At 34.6% G+C, this 12,230-nt stretch overlaps 1 protein-coding gene across 19 annotated transcripts in view; it reads left to right on the top strand.

The window, feature by feature from the left end:
* LOC307155720 (adhesion G protein-coupled receptor L3) overlaps window positions 1–12,230 on the top strand; it is a 324,537-nt gene that overhangs the window by 79,489 nt on the left and 232,818 nt on the right. For all 19 annotated transcript variants that reach the window (XM_079866593.1, XM_079866603.1, XM_079866601.1 and 16 more), the window contains one exon: window positions 5,553–5,736. In XM_079866593.1, the coding sequence (XP_079722719.1) occupies window positions 5,667–5,736 (70 nt within the window). In that variant the 5' untranslated portion in view covers window positions 5,553–5,666. The remainder of the gene's footprint in view (window positions 1–5,552; window positions 5,737–12,230) is intronic.

The raw sequence follows: 12,230 nt of genomic DNA, 5'->3' as shown, positions 1-12,230 counted from the left end.
CTCATCATTTGTAAAAATGGAATGAAAATAAATTATAACATTTACAAAATGTAATAGTAAAAATGCAGAAAATGTATGTAAGGGTTAGGTTATATTATTTATAGTGTTGAACTTCAATCCAGAATGGCAGCACAGCGGAAAAGCTTTGTTTGAGCTGCGTCTTCTACTGTACAGGAGTGAATTTGCATTTCCTTCAGTCTGAGGATTATTAATTTCACTTTTGGTGTGAAAAGGCCTTTAGCCTATATTTGCCAAAAATTTTACAAAAAAAAAAAACCTGCAACGCAAAAGTATACTAACAAATTACTTTCCATAAAAAGTAACTAAGTAATGCAATTTTTAACTTTTTTAACTTTTTTGTATTTTTTACTTTTTCTGCAGATGTTTTTGCACTTGCAAAACACAACACAATTCAGACCAAACCAAAAGTGTTTGGTTACCAACGATATTCAATATTATTTTGCGTGCGTGCATGCGTGTGTGTGTGTTGAGTAAGAAAGTCATAAGGATTAGTAAATGATGACAACTTTCATTTTTGTGTGAACAATCCCTTTAATGCTTAGGGCTTACTGGTGTTCAAATCACTATATGTGCTAACCAGCCTGCTTGAGGAGTAGCCTATCAATAGTGTGCTGCCTTTGAAACACTGTAAGGATTGAGAGGTATTCAGGTTATTCATTGCGGTGGAAGCATTACATTCAACTCCCATCAGATAACGTTTGTGTCGCAGGATTGTGTTTCTCAGTGTGTGTTTGTGTGAGTGAAGATCATCCTAATGAAAGCTCTTGTCGCTCCACACGGCTCACTAAGAGGAAACCAACACACACCCTGATCATTATCATGATATGGACTCTGTCCTACATACACACAAACACACACATAGATGGTCAGATAACACACATTTAAAGATGTGTGGGTGAGAAAAAACTTCTATTTGTGCCATTTATTGGACATTTGATAATTTCCCAACCACACTATGAGAGCTCTGAGAATGAGTGTTATTTTGAGTGGTTGCATTTAGGCTTTTAACAAGCAGCTTACAGTCTGCTTCTGTTCAAGAACCGCTTACTTTTCTGACATGACATGCTACTGTTTCACAGTATATATATAATATATATTATATATAATTAAACAATATAAAACAATTCATTAAAGCTATTAATTAAAGCTAATCAGAAATATTTAAAATATATAACAAGGTAGCTTGAACTGAGTCAGTTTATTATCCTGAGTGAACTAAACAAGAATATGTTGTTTGTTGGCCTTTTTTAGATTCTCAAGTATTTGTCTAAAGCTTATCCAAATGTTGTCCCAACTTTCCAAATTGAGTTATCATTGAACAATGTTGTGGCAGTTCCCAGCATGCATTGCAGCTTGAATAAAATCATACATTTACTGGCTAAATTCATGCTGCAGCTGTTGTTGTCACTGTTATTTAGCTGTCATATGGTTCAGAGTTCATATTTTTACTGAATTAACATTTGTTGATCACCACCATTTTTGAGATTTGTGTTGTGTTGTGCTGAGGTATATGTGCTTCTCACTGCAACTTTTGTACGCAGTTTATTTGCCTAGCAGGGGAAAATGTTTGCCTCTTGTTTTAAGAGGCAAATACTGTTCGCATCATGTAAGAAGAGGAAAGAACAAGGATTGTAACCCCTTGCATTGCTAAATGCTAAACAATCTTTAGTTGCCTTGACAATCATTTTTAAGTTCAAACGTATTTAAGTTGACTTTAATTGGAGTAAATTATTTGAGTTAACTTAAGTTAAATGTGATAGATTGCCTTATTTTTATTAAGTTAGGTCAACTTTTTTTTCCCTTTTTTTTCTTTACAGTGAATTAGTAGTTTAGTTTAGTGTGTGTTTAGCGCCTAATGGAGCTGTAGCGCGTGCCAAGAGGTCGTATTCACAGCAGTCGGTTCTCTCTCCAGAGTTTGTTTGCGTCTGTGAGTGTTAGAGCATATGTTAACACTGGCGAGTGTGTGACCTTAAAATGTTTCCTGTGGTAATTTTAATTTGAAAAAGATCCAAAACTAGTTTGAGCTAATGAGTGAATTTCTGGCCTGATACCTTCGCCAGATTTGCGTTGATCCTCAAAGGAAGGAAATTCCATTTGGTTAAACGTGGAGATTTTGTTTTGGAGAAAGAGAGAGAGAGAGTGAGAACGACTTAGTTTGGTAAAATTGCATGAAAGGTGTAACAGCACGTGGTAATTTCTGAAAAATCTCACCCTCATTTATAGATGTAGAGAAACACATTTCAGATCCCATAGCCACAGCTGACTATGTGCTGCCACTTGTTTGTGTGTGCATGGGTGTTTAAAACGTGTCATGTTTTTCACATACTCTATGTGACTTCACAACTCCCTCTGTCACATATGCACATGATAATGGTGTGCGTGTGTCTCTATTCAGACCTGTTTCTTTCTGGAAGTGCATGACAGTTGTGGTTGAGTCGGTGAGCAACAAGCCAAATGCACTCGCTGACGACAGGGAATCATGGTTCAAAAAAGCCCAGCGATTGCGCTGACTCTGGGGATTCAGCCCTCGCCTGCTTGCCTGCTCCCCTGCTTCTCCCAGGATGCCCTTCTCTGCTCTGATTGGCTGATTCCTCACATTCTGCACACATTACTGAGAAGATGCGCACACACAGCGACTTTTTTACACACACACATAAAACAACCAGACAAGTTTATTCAGCGTCATGGGTGAAAGTGAAATCATACAAAAATTTTAAATTCTCATGTTGTTCCAAACACATATGACTTAGAAAACAGTGAACACAACATTTTGAATGGGGCATGCTACTGTTTCCCTGACAACAAAAGCGTGAGTAAACCATAAAGGTGACAGTGTTATGAGGGTGAGTAAATGATCACTCACTTTTTATTTTTTGTTGTGAACTCTTTCTGAAATGGAGGTTGTGATCGTCTTTTATTCGCTATTGTGATGTATATCAGAGTGAAATGGCTTCTAGAACAAGAACAAATGTTGGGCGGTACTTGATTTTGTTAATGAGAAATTGATTGGATGGTTGTGGTTTGCTATTGGTGGATCTCATGTGAGTGACGGGTTGCTCCGCCCTCACGCAAGTATACACCTCATCAGAGAAGAGAAGAGATGTCGCTACAAGATAATGCACAGATAACAGATTTAAAAAAATAAAATAATTTATTTAATAAGATATATAAGATATATAGATAATTCATTTATAATAAATACAGCAATATTCCATCCATTTTGATTTTTAATGGTGACTTTAAACCAGTGTTATTGTAGTGTTATATACTTTTATATTATTTATTATTACATCGAATTTCAGCTTTCATTTTAATTTTTAATTTAAGGTTTAGTCATTTTTTTATTTGAAAAAGTCTGAAGTGGTTTTGTTAAAATATTATTTATTAAAAAAAAACCTTCATCTATTATTTATTTAATAATAAAAAAAAAACTGTGGAGGTAATGTAGTGCAACAAGTCATGCAGAACAAATATTTGTACAATTACATGTATTCAAAATATATTTTACTTGATAGTTACAGTAAATGACATTACATTTAAAACTTTTTGTTAAACTTTTATTTATAACTATAACTCTATATTGTTAAATCTATAACTATTACAATTATTTTTTTGGTAATTTAAATAAACTGAAATAAAATATGTATATTATATATAAAAAATAAATGTATAATATTATATAAATGGGTATACACTACCCGGCCAATAATAATAATAAAAAAATAATAATAATCGCTTGAAGAAGACACATAATGACTTAAAGCAGCACATTTATTTCCATCAAGAGGTGCATCAATTTTTGGTCAAGATCTTGTATTGTCAATGCAAGAGTCCAGCACTCTGTAAAGTCTCCTCCAGCACATCCCAAACACTTTCACTGAATTTAAGGTCTGGACTCAATTCAAATGATTCTTCATGCTCCCTCCAAACCATTCTTTCACAATTTGAGCCTGATGAATCTTGACATTGTCATCCTGGAATATGGCCATAATCGTGTCTTCCTACATGGTTGTTTAAGAAATGAAAAGCTATACACTCCATCAGATAGGGTTAGAAGAACTGTTACTAAACATATAACATGCTAGAAACATAATAATCACTGAAATAATGATCCAGTATAGACTCTTAAGCATTTGCCTATTTAAGCAACCTTTGTTTTTCTTTCTTTTTTTTAGCTGGGCAGTGTGTATTGGCAAGTAAGCTGAGCAGTCTTTCTGTGGGTCATATCTGCCATGGTAGTGTGTTGTCCAGTAGAAACTCTGTGTTCCAGTGTTTGGTTTTGCCCAGTCTGAAGTGCTTTGGAGATTTCAGGCCTGAAGAATCTGTAAACATCAGCACCTATTCATATCCAGTGCAGCGAGCCGAGCGCTCCGGCATTCCACAGGATCCTTTATCGGCCAGATCCCAAGAGCCACAAAACAACGGGATTCCACAGGAAGGAAAGGAGTGAGTGAGAAAGGGAGAGTGAGGTGTTGAGAAGCTTGTTTGTTACCAGGGGTTTAACTAACGTTATGTGGCTCGCAATCCACCTTCTCACGGCTTTGAATCTGTAAAAGGCTTGATGTTTGTGCTTTATATGGGTTATGCCTGTTATGATCATTATGGTGTTATTTCCTAATTAACACTAAAGCAGTGCTGCAAAGCATCATGGGACCCCAAGTATCAGTTACCACATTGACATGTGGAGTTATTTATTCTTTTACTGCCTGCAGGAGAATATTGCGCAGAGTTTTTTTTTTTTTTTTGATGAGTGAAAATTTCCTTGTCAGGTGACCTTTGACCCTGGACATTCCATCACTGTCATCAGCCATCCGGAGAAATTGCTCCCTCTTCTTCAGGGAAAAACAGTCAAACACTGTGTTGTCGTAGATCAGATCACACTAACACATTAAGACATTAACATACTATGTGCTGGTATCAGGGTATCAAACAATAATACTGTGGTACTATGATGTAACACTGAATTATTGCCATGTTCTTTATGACACTTTATTGCTTTAATGATTAACATAATGTATTGGTGTTTGTCCAAAATCAAACAATGGCAGTACCATGATATATTATGGTACAGTACTTTTTACTTAGCAGCTACTTGATGGTGGTTTAATTTGAGATGTTTAAGCCTTGATGTGCTCACCATAATAAATAACTGATAACCTGTAATGTTAAAGTGATAAATCAGCTGATGCTTGGCTAATTTGAATCAGTTGTTAATGGTAACTAAAGCTAAAACAAAAATGATTACAAATTGTTAAATAAAACCAAAAATACATATTAGATGGAAAACTTACAAATGATTTTGATTGTACGATTGGCTTTGGCCTATGAAGTGTTATTTGTTCCTTGTGCCAGTTGCAAAATCTGCTGACAGCCTTTCATTTTATTATAAAATATTTCTGTTTTCAATTTTGAGGGCAATGCTTAAATTGCAAAAATATTATGTAAACAAAGTTTTCAGTGTATCTGTACTATTGAGAAATCCATGCCGGTTGACCATTAATAAAAGTGTTGTCTTCTTTTTGTGTTCATAGGTGGTTTTATAGTTGTTGAACAAAAAGAACTACTCTGAATCTTGAGTGAACTACATAGTCACCTAACCAATCTGCTGGAAGGGGAGGAGCTACACACAAACCGGCCAATCCAGAATGAGGGGTGGGGCCATGGGGGTTTTACAAGTGCTGTTATTGGCCAGTCTGCTGGAGCCTGCAACTCTAGGTGAGTCTTATACTTCCACTGAAATATTAATAACTGATGTAGTCAATTTCTTTTTTTTTTTATGCATTTTTCTTAAAGATATAAACCAAGTTTAGAGATTTGTGCTTCATTAAATAACATACAATATTTTTCTCATATTTGGATCGTTCAATCAAACTTGAAGGGTCATTAAAAAAAATCCCTTCCGGACATCACTTTTGGCCATTACTGTATATACTGTATATATATAGCTCACTAGGTTTTTGGAATGGAGAAAAATTTGATTCAGCAAAACCAGTGTACCTCTTCCTTGAACAGAAAATGACCATAATGGGCGATTAGAGGTGCTGCCATCATTTTAGAGGATATTTGGCCACAGAAGGTCTTACAGAGAGTAATGTAATTATAGATTAGGGAAAAATAAAAGAGCACAGTAGAAGTAGGATTCAGGCAGTGGGAGAAAATTAGACATAAAGATGTCTAATAGCATGAGGTCGGTAATTATTTATTTACCATTTCTTTGTAGGTAACCATGCATTTCTGCTCGCTCGTCTAATTAGAAAAGCTAATGTTCTACATTGTTCTGTTTTCCACTCAATACACAACAGTCTAAGTACACAAACAACAGAAAAGCACACAAATTCCCCAATATGCTTTGACAAATAGACTTGCACAGGCCTAAAGCCTCGGAGCTTTTAAAAGCACACACTTATACACTGATTTTATAGTCTCTGACTCTGAATTGCTATAAAGAAAAAAGGAAACAGCACTCATGCATTGAAGGCAGCCATTCCTCTGAAGATACTGAATCTTTCTGCTGTAATTAAATTACCTGAAGGATTGTTTTTGTCCTTCATAGAGGAAAGAATAAATCACTATTCAAGCTGAGATATTGTTGTCTACAAAATTTATATTTTCATGTGAAATTTTAAGGACACTGTGTGCTTCGTGACTGAAAGTTTCTCTTTAGAAGGTTGCCTGATCACAAAGGATAACATATCATGTGAATTTTTTTGTACTCTCTGATGTATTAACATTTAGATTACTCATTGTGTCTCCATTGATAACATTCTAAATTGTGGATGGTGCATGTCAGTCAAAAATGACAGCATTTTCTTTCTTTTTTTGTCAACAAAATTAATGTGCTATATTTTAGTTTGCTAATGTTTTTTATGTAACATTTTGTATATATTTTGTAATATATTTTTAGGGGATTTTTTATACTAAATTATATTTACTGTACACTGTATTTATAATCCATTCATTCACTTTTTGAGCATAGACCTGAAAATTAAATTTCCAATTTAAACTGTTGTCAATCTTGAATGCTTTAGAGCACAGACTTAAGTTTGATCTCTTTTCATAGACGACACTTGGCAGAATATTGCTAAAGTGAAAAAAGTAACATAATTTTACGTGTATTGTAATGAAAAATGCATAAAAAAAAACTATTTAAAATTTTTATATGAAATATATATTTTCAAAATCACGTTTTACTATAAAACTGCAAGAAAATCAAAGCCATAAATCTAAACAAGCTGTGATCCAAATTTGAGCTTGATATCTCAAAAAATGAGCTTTCAGTAAGATTTTGTTTGGCCGCAGTACCAAAAGCTTCCACTATATAAAATTTGTCTCCCATTCATCACTCAGTAATCATTCGTCATCCCAGTAATCACACGAGGAAAGTGTGATTACACACTTGTGACTATTTTCTAATCATGTCCATGAATTTTTTTGTTGTTGTTGTTGTTGTTTTTTTCATGTTCACATTGCAAGTGCCAAAAACCTTTGCCAAGTTTCGTACCATTCCAATTAAGTAAAAATTTCAAAAAAATTTACACAAAATTAAAATCAATCCTGTTTATTGTCTTACCACGTGTTCCTGGTTTTATAGGGTGAATGCGTCGTCAGTAGATGTTATTTCAACGAAAAATGCCTTCTATTCGTATAATGTCATCCATCCAAAAAAGTTCAAATGTCTGTATACTGATAATCAAACTCGCTAAATCCCAGTGTTCACAGTTCATAATAAAAATTCTGTAGGATAATACCGGTCAAAATGGGAATAATTACGATTTGTTTTTGAAAGACGTTTCCACAAAAGTATGAAGCAGAACAGCTGTTTTCAACATTAAGAAATGTTTCTTGAGCAGCAAATCAGCATATTAAAATGATTTCTGAAGGATCATGTGACACTGAACACTGGAGTAATGATGCTGAAAATTCAGCTTTGCATCACAGGAATAAATTACATTTGAGGATATATTCACATAGAAAACAGTTCTTTTAAATTGCAATAATCTTTCATAATTTTTCTGTTTTTACTGTATTTTTAATTGAAACACTTTTTTTTTTTTCAGTGCAGTCCATCATGTTGCTGAAAAGAGACTTATTTAAAAAGACATACAACATCCTAAGTATTCCTAACTTCTGACCTGTAGTATACATGTAAACATTAGCATCTAAATTAATTTAATTGTTGCATTGAAATGAAAGCAACAATATATAACATATGGTTTTATGGACAGTTTATGCAGAAATTTGTTCTGATCGTGTGTCATGAGGTTTACTTCTGAGACAGCTTTGGCTTCAAGTCCATTCACAGATGCATACTTTGAAAAACCCTCACATGCACAGTTGGGATTTTCAACGTACTCTGAATTTGGAATTTAGTTTCCGTAATCTACCTTACGATATAGGACACATAGGACCAGATTTACCAACAGCTTGCGCAAACCCTCTTTTGGCGTTACAAAAAAAAACTACTGTCAGAATTCACAAAAGACACGCGAAAAATTAGCACTGAAAAGGTGTGGAAACAGCTATTATTGCGGCTGAAGGAGTTTCACTTACAGACGCAAAATTTATGGGAGGAGTGTATTTAAATGAATCATGCAAGGTGATTTACTGAGGTTTGCGCAAGTCAATCTACTGGTATTTGCGCCATTATTTGCCGCCAATAAAAGCATGTTTTACACCAGACGCTAATTTGCGCGCAGAACTTTCCACTCCCATCAGGGCTTATTTGGAATTGTATTCTCATGCTAAGTTGCCCTGTTTAGTAAATGTGGCCTATAGTACATGGTGACTGTACCTGTTTCTACAGATGGTATATTTGATACTGAGTTGACTTCAAGAAAACCTCCACTGAAGTAAAATTTCAGCAGAGAAACTAGCAAATTAATCATATTCATTCATCCTCACGTATCGCAGCTCAGAATACATTAGATGAGTCTCTAGCCTGTGACAGTCCTCCCACATGTGGATCTTAATCATAATTTCGATGTATTTAACAACAGATTAAAGTCAAGTTTGAGTTTACAAGAAAATAAAGACGTCACTTAATATCAAAGGCTAATCCCAAACAACCTAACATCTCTCTCGGGCTTTCACCTACTAACCTACTTTAAGCGGATCGCAAATCCTGTTTCACTGAAAAAAAAAAAAAAAAAAAATTCCGTTTTTTGTCTTGTTTTCCTGTACAAATGTCTGCAGATTCCCTAAAGGGACATGGTGATGGGAAAAAATGATATGTCTATTTTGCGTTTTCTTTCAAATGTTTTACGTTCCCACAAGAAACGTTGCATTTGCTTGCAAAATGTTTGCATTCCCTGAGTAACTTTGCGTTTGCTCGCAAACCTTATAAGTTCTTTGCGAGCGAACGCAAAGTTTTTGCGAGGGAATGCAAAGGTTTTGCGAGCGAATGCAAAAGCATTGAATTCCCCCTGCCATCTCATATTTTTTCCATCACCATGTCCCTTCAGGGACTCCGTTAAAGTCAAAATATTCCTAAATCAAGATACATTTACTTGAGAAGCAAATTACATGACAAAGTTTTCTGATTTTTTTTTCCTCCTCAGAATTAAGTGACTTAATGCTTTAAACACATCTGTACGAGCTAGGCTGCTTTACGTAAAAACTATAAACTATAAATAACGTAAAAATAACCAAATGAAATGCCCATAATATTAAACTAGTTTGCAAAGAAACTGTTTACAAAGAATTCTTTTATGTTTTATGTTTATACTATTTGCCAGCACACATTTATTTTTTCATCGTGTTTTGTCATTTTCATTGATAATTATGTTTTTGATATTTTAGCAAACTAGGTCAAAAATATTTTTGAAAGAAGTCTCTCATGCTCCAAATCAGCATATTAGAATGCTTTCTAAAGGATCATGTGACCTGAAGACTGGAGTAAAGATGCTGAAAATTCAGCTTTGTATCACAGGAATAAATTATATTTGAAAATATAATAATATTTTACAATATTACTGTGTAATACTTTTTACTGTATTTTTGATCAAATAAATGAAACCTTGGTGAGCATAAGTGTGAGCATCTTTCAAATATATATATATATATAAAAAATTTATGTTCTGATATTGTGTAACAAGTTTTGGTAATAAAATAACCCTTTAAACAGTACTAAAAATCAAGTACTTTTGTGCTTCTACTCGAATGAAATTAAAATAGAATATAAAAAATGTAATCACTGGGCCAGACACACAGAGGGTCTGTATGTTTTAAACTCATCAAATATCTCTACACACATTTAGAGTGTATTACATCTGGATGGAGGATATCATATGGATGATTTTGTTTTGAACTTCCAAACATTTCACACAGTCGAAATCAAGAGATCAAATGGTACTTTTTTTAGTTTTGTATTTACAGCATTTTCACTGTAGATCAGTGTCAGTACTAAACACTCAACATTCACTGCAATAGCAGCATTCATACTGAAAAGGTTTAAAGTGGGGCAAACACAGGACAGGATGACATGTTTAACTGGCAAAAACATCCATCTGACGCATTTATACACAGGTCGACAATTAAACAGTATGTGTAAGTCAGGTGGACTGTTGAGGACTCAAGAAGACAAAGGATTAAAATGCCCTACCTTATTATGTCTGTGTGTATCTGTATGTTTGACACATACCTACACTCCCTCTCACATGCACATTGAATAAATAACCTGAGCTTCTTCATCTACGCCATGATGCAACCCTGAGGAAACTCTGTGCCGTCTGAAGCAGTGTGTTTTTGTGTGTCTGCGGTTTCCTCGTCTTCACTCCAGTTGCATTCTGATGTTCCGCCATAGCAGAAAATGTTCCGTTGTGTGTCTATGATTTCATAGCATTTTAATTTTGGTAATTTTCACTACACAACTCTCAGGAATACTTGACTGATTGTGTAATTGACTGCTGTTTCAGGCAACTGAGTTACCGTACCGTGCAAGTTTCTCGTCTTTTCTCATCAGATAATTTCGGTACATTTGTTTATTTTCTAGTAGGTGTGTAATAAGCAAGTTAATGTACAATGAGTAAAATAATCCTTTACTTATTGCATTATAGTGTGTCTCAAAGATTGTTATACACTAAGGTTCAAAATATTGGGGGCAATGATGCATTAAATTGATCAAAAGATTTCTGTTTCAAAACATTTCTGTTTTCTTTTGAACTTTCTGTTCATCAAAGAATCCCAAGAAAATCCCAGTTTCCATAAAAATATGAAGCAGTACGACTGTTTTCAACATTGATAGTAATAATAAATGTTTCTTGAGCAGCAAATCAGCATATTAGAATGATTTCTGAAGGATCATGTGACACTGAAGACTGGAGTAATGATGCTGAAAATTCAGCTTTGATCACAGGAATAAATACAAATTTTCAAAATATAGTGCAATAGAAAACAGTTACTTTAAATTGTAATAATATTTAACAATTTTGCTGTTTTTACTGTATTTTTGATCATATAAATGCAGCCTTAGTGGGCAAAAGAAACTTCTTATGAGGAATCTTGTCGACCCCAAACTAAAAAAAGAAATAACTTGTTAAATGTAATTTTGTAATGATTTAAGGCATTTCTCCTTATATAGAACCGTTTTGACAGAAAGGGCTCTTTAAATCTGAGTCAAGAACCCTAGGGTTCTACATAGAATACAGAAGAAGAAGAAGTGTAGAAGGTTTTGGACCCCATTCACTTTCATTATATGAGCAACAACATTCTCCCTCATATGTAGCGCAGTGGTTTACTACATGCACATTAGCAGTGGTCTCCAGACGAAAGATCCATCTCGCACGAATATACCAAGAGAAATGATCAAGAATAGTTTTGTGTCAGTCAGGATATTTTGGACGTTCTTAATTTCTTTTTGTTCAGGGACAGTTGCTAATAGCATTCGGGCATGAGCTCGCTAAAAGTGTCTAATTAATTTCACTGAAGCTTTCTCCCACTTCTTCTGTTAATTAGTGCATTTTAAAGTTATTTTGACTGCAGGGATTTGTGGCTATAATAGCATTCGCTTAATAAGATTAACTGTTAGAAACAGAGTCTAACTGGCCGGGTACTTAAACCGAGAACATTCTGTTCATCTGTAACTCGCAGGAGACTCGTTCGGCATGTAACCTGGAGACTCACTCGCCAGCTTGCACGCGCATGTGGGGAATATTGAGGATGTCAAGAGCTCATTTAGCCACATTTTCTTGTAAACTGCACGAGCAGCAGTT

The sequence above is a fragment of the Squalius cephalus genome, assembly GCF_949319135.1.
Source record: "Squalius cephalus genome assembly, chromosome: 3".
NCBI classification, from domain to species: Eukaryota; Metazoa; Chordata; class Actinopteri; order Cypriniformes; family Leuciscidae; genus Squalius; species Squalius cephalus.
Note: the sequence above shows the minus strand (reverse complement) of the source record. Positions and strands in the feature narration are given on the sequence as shown.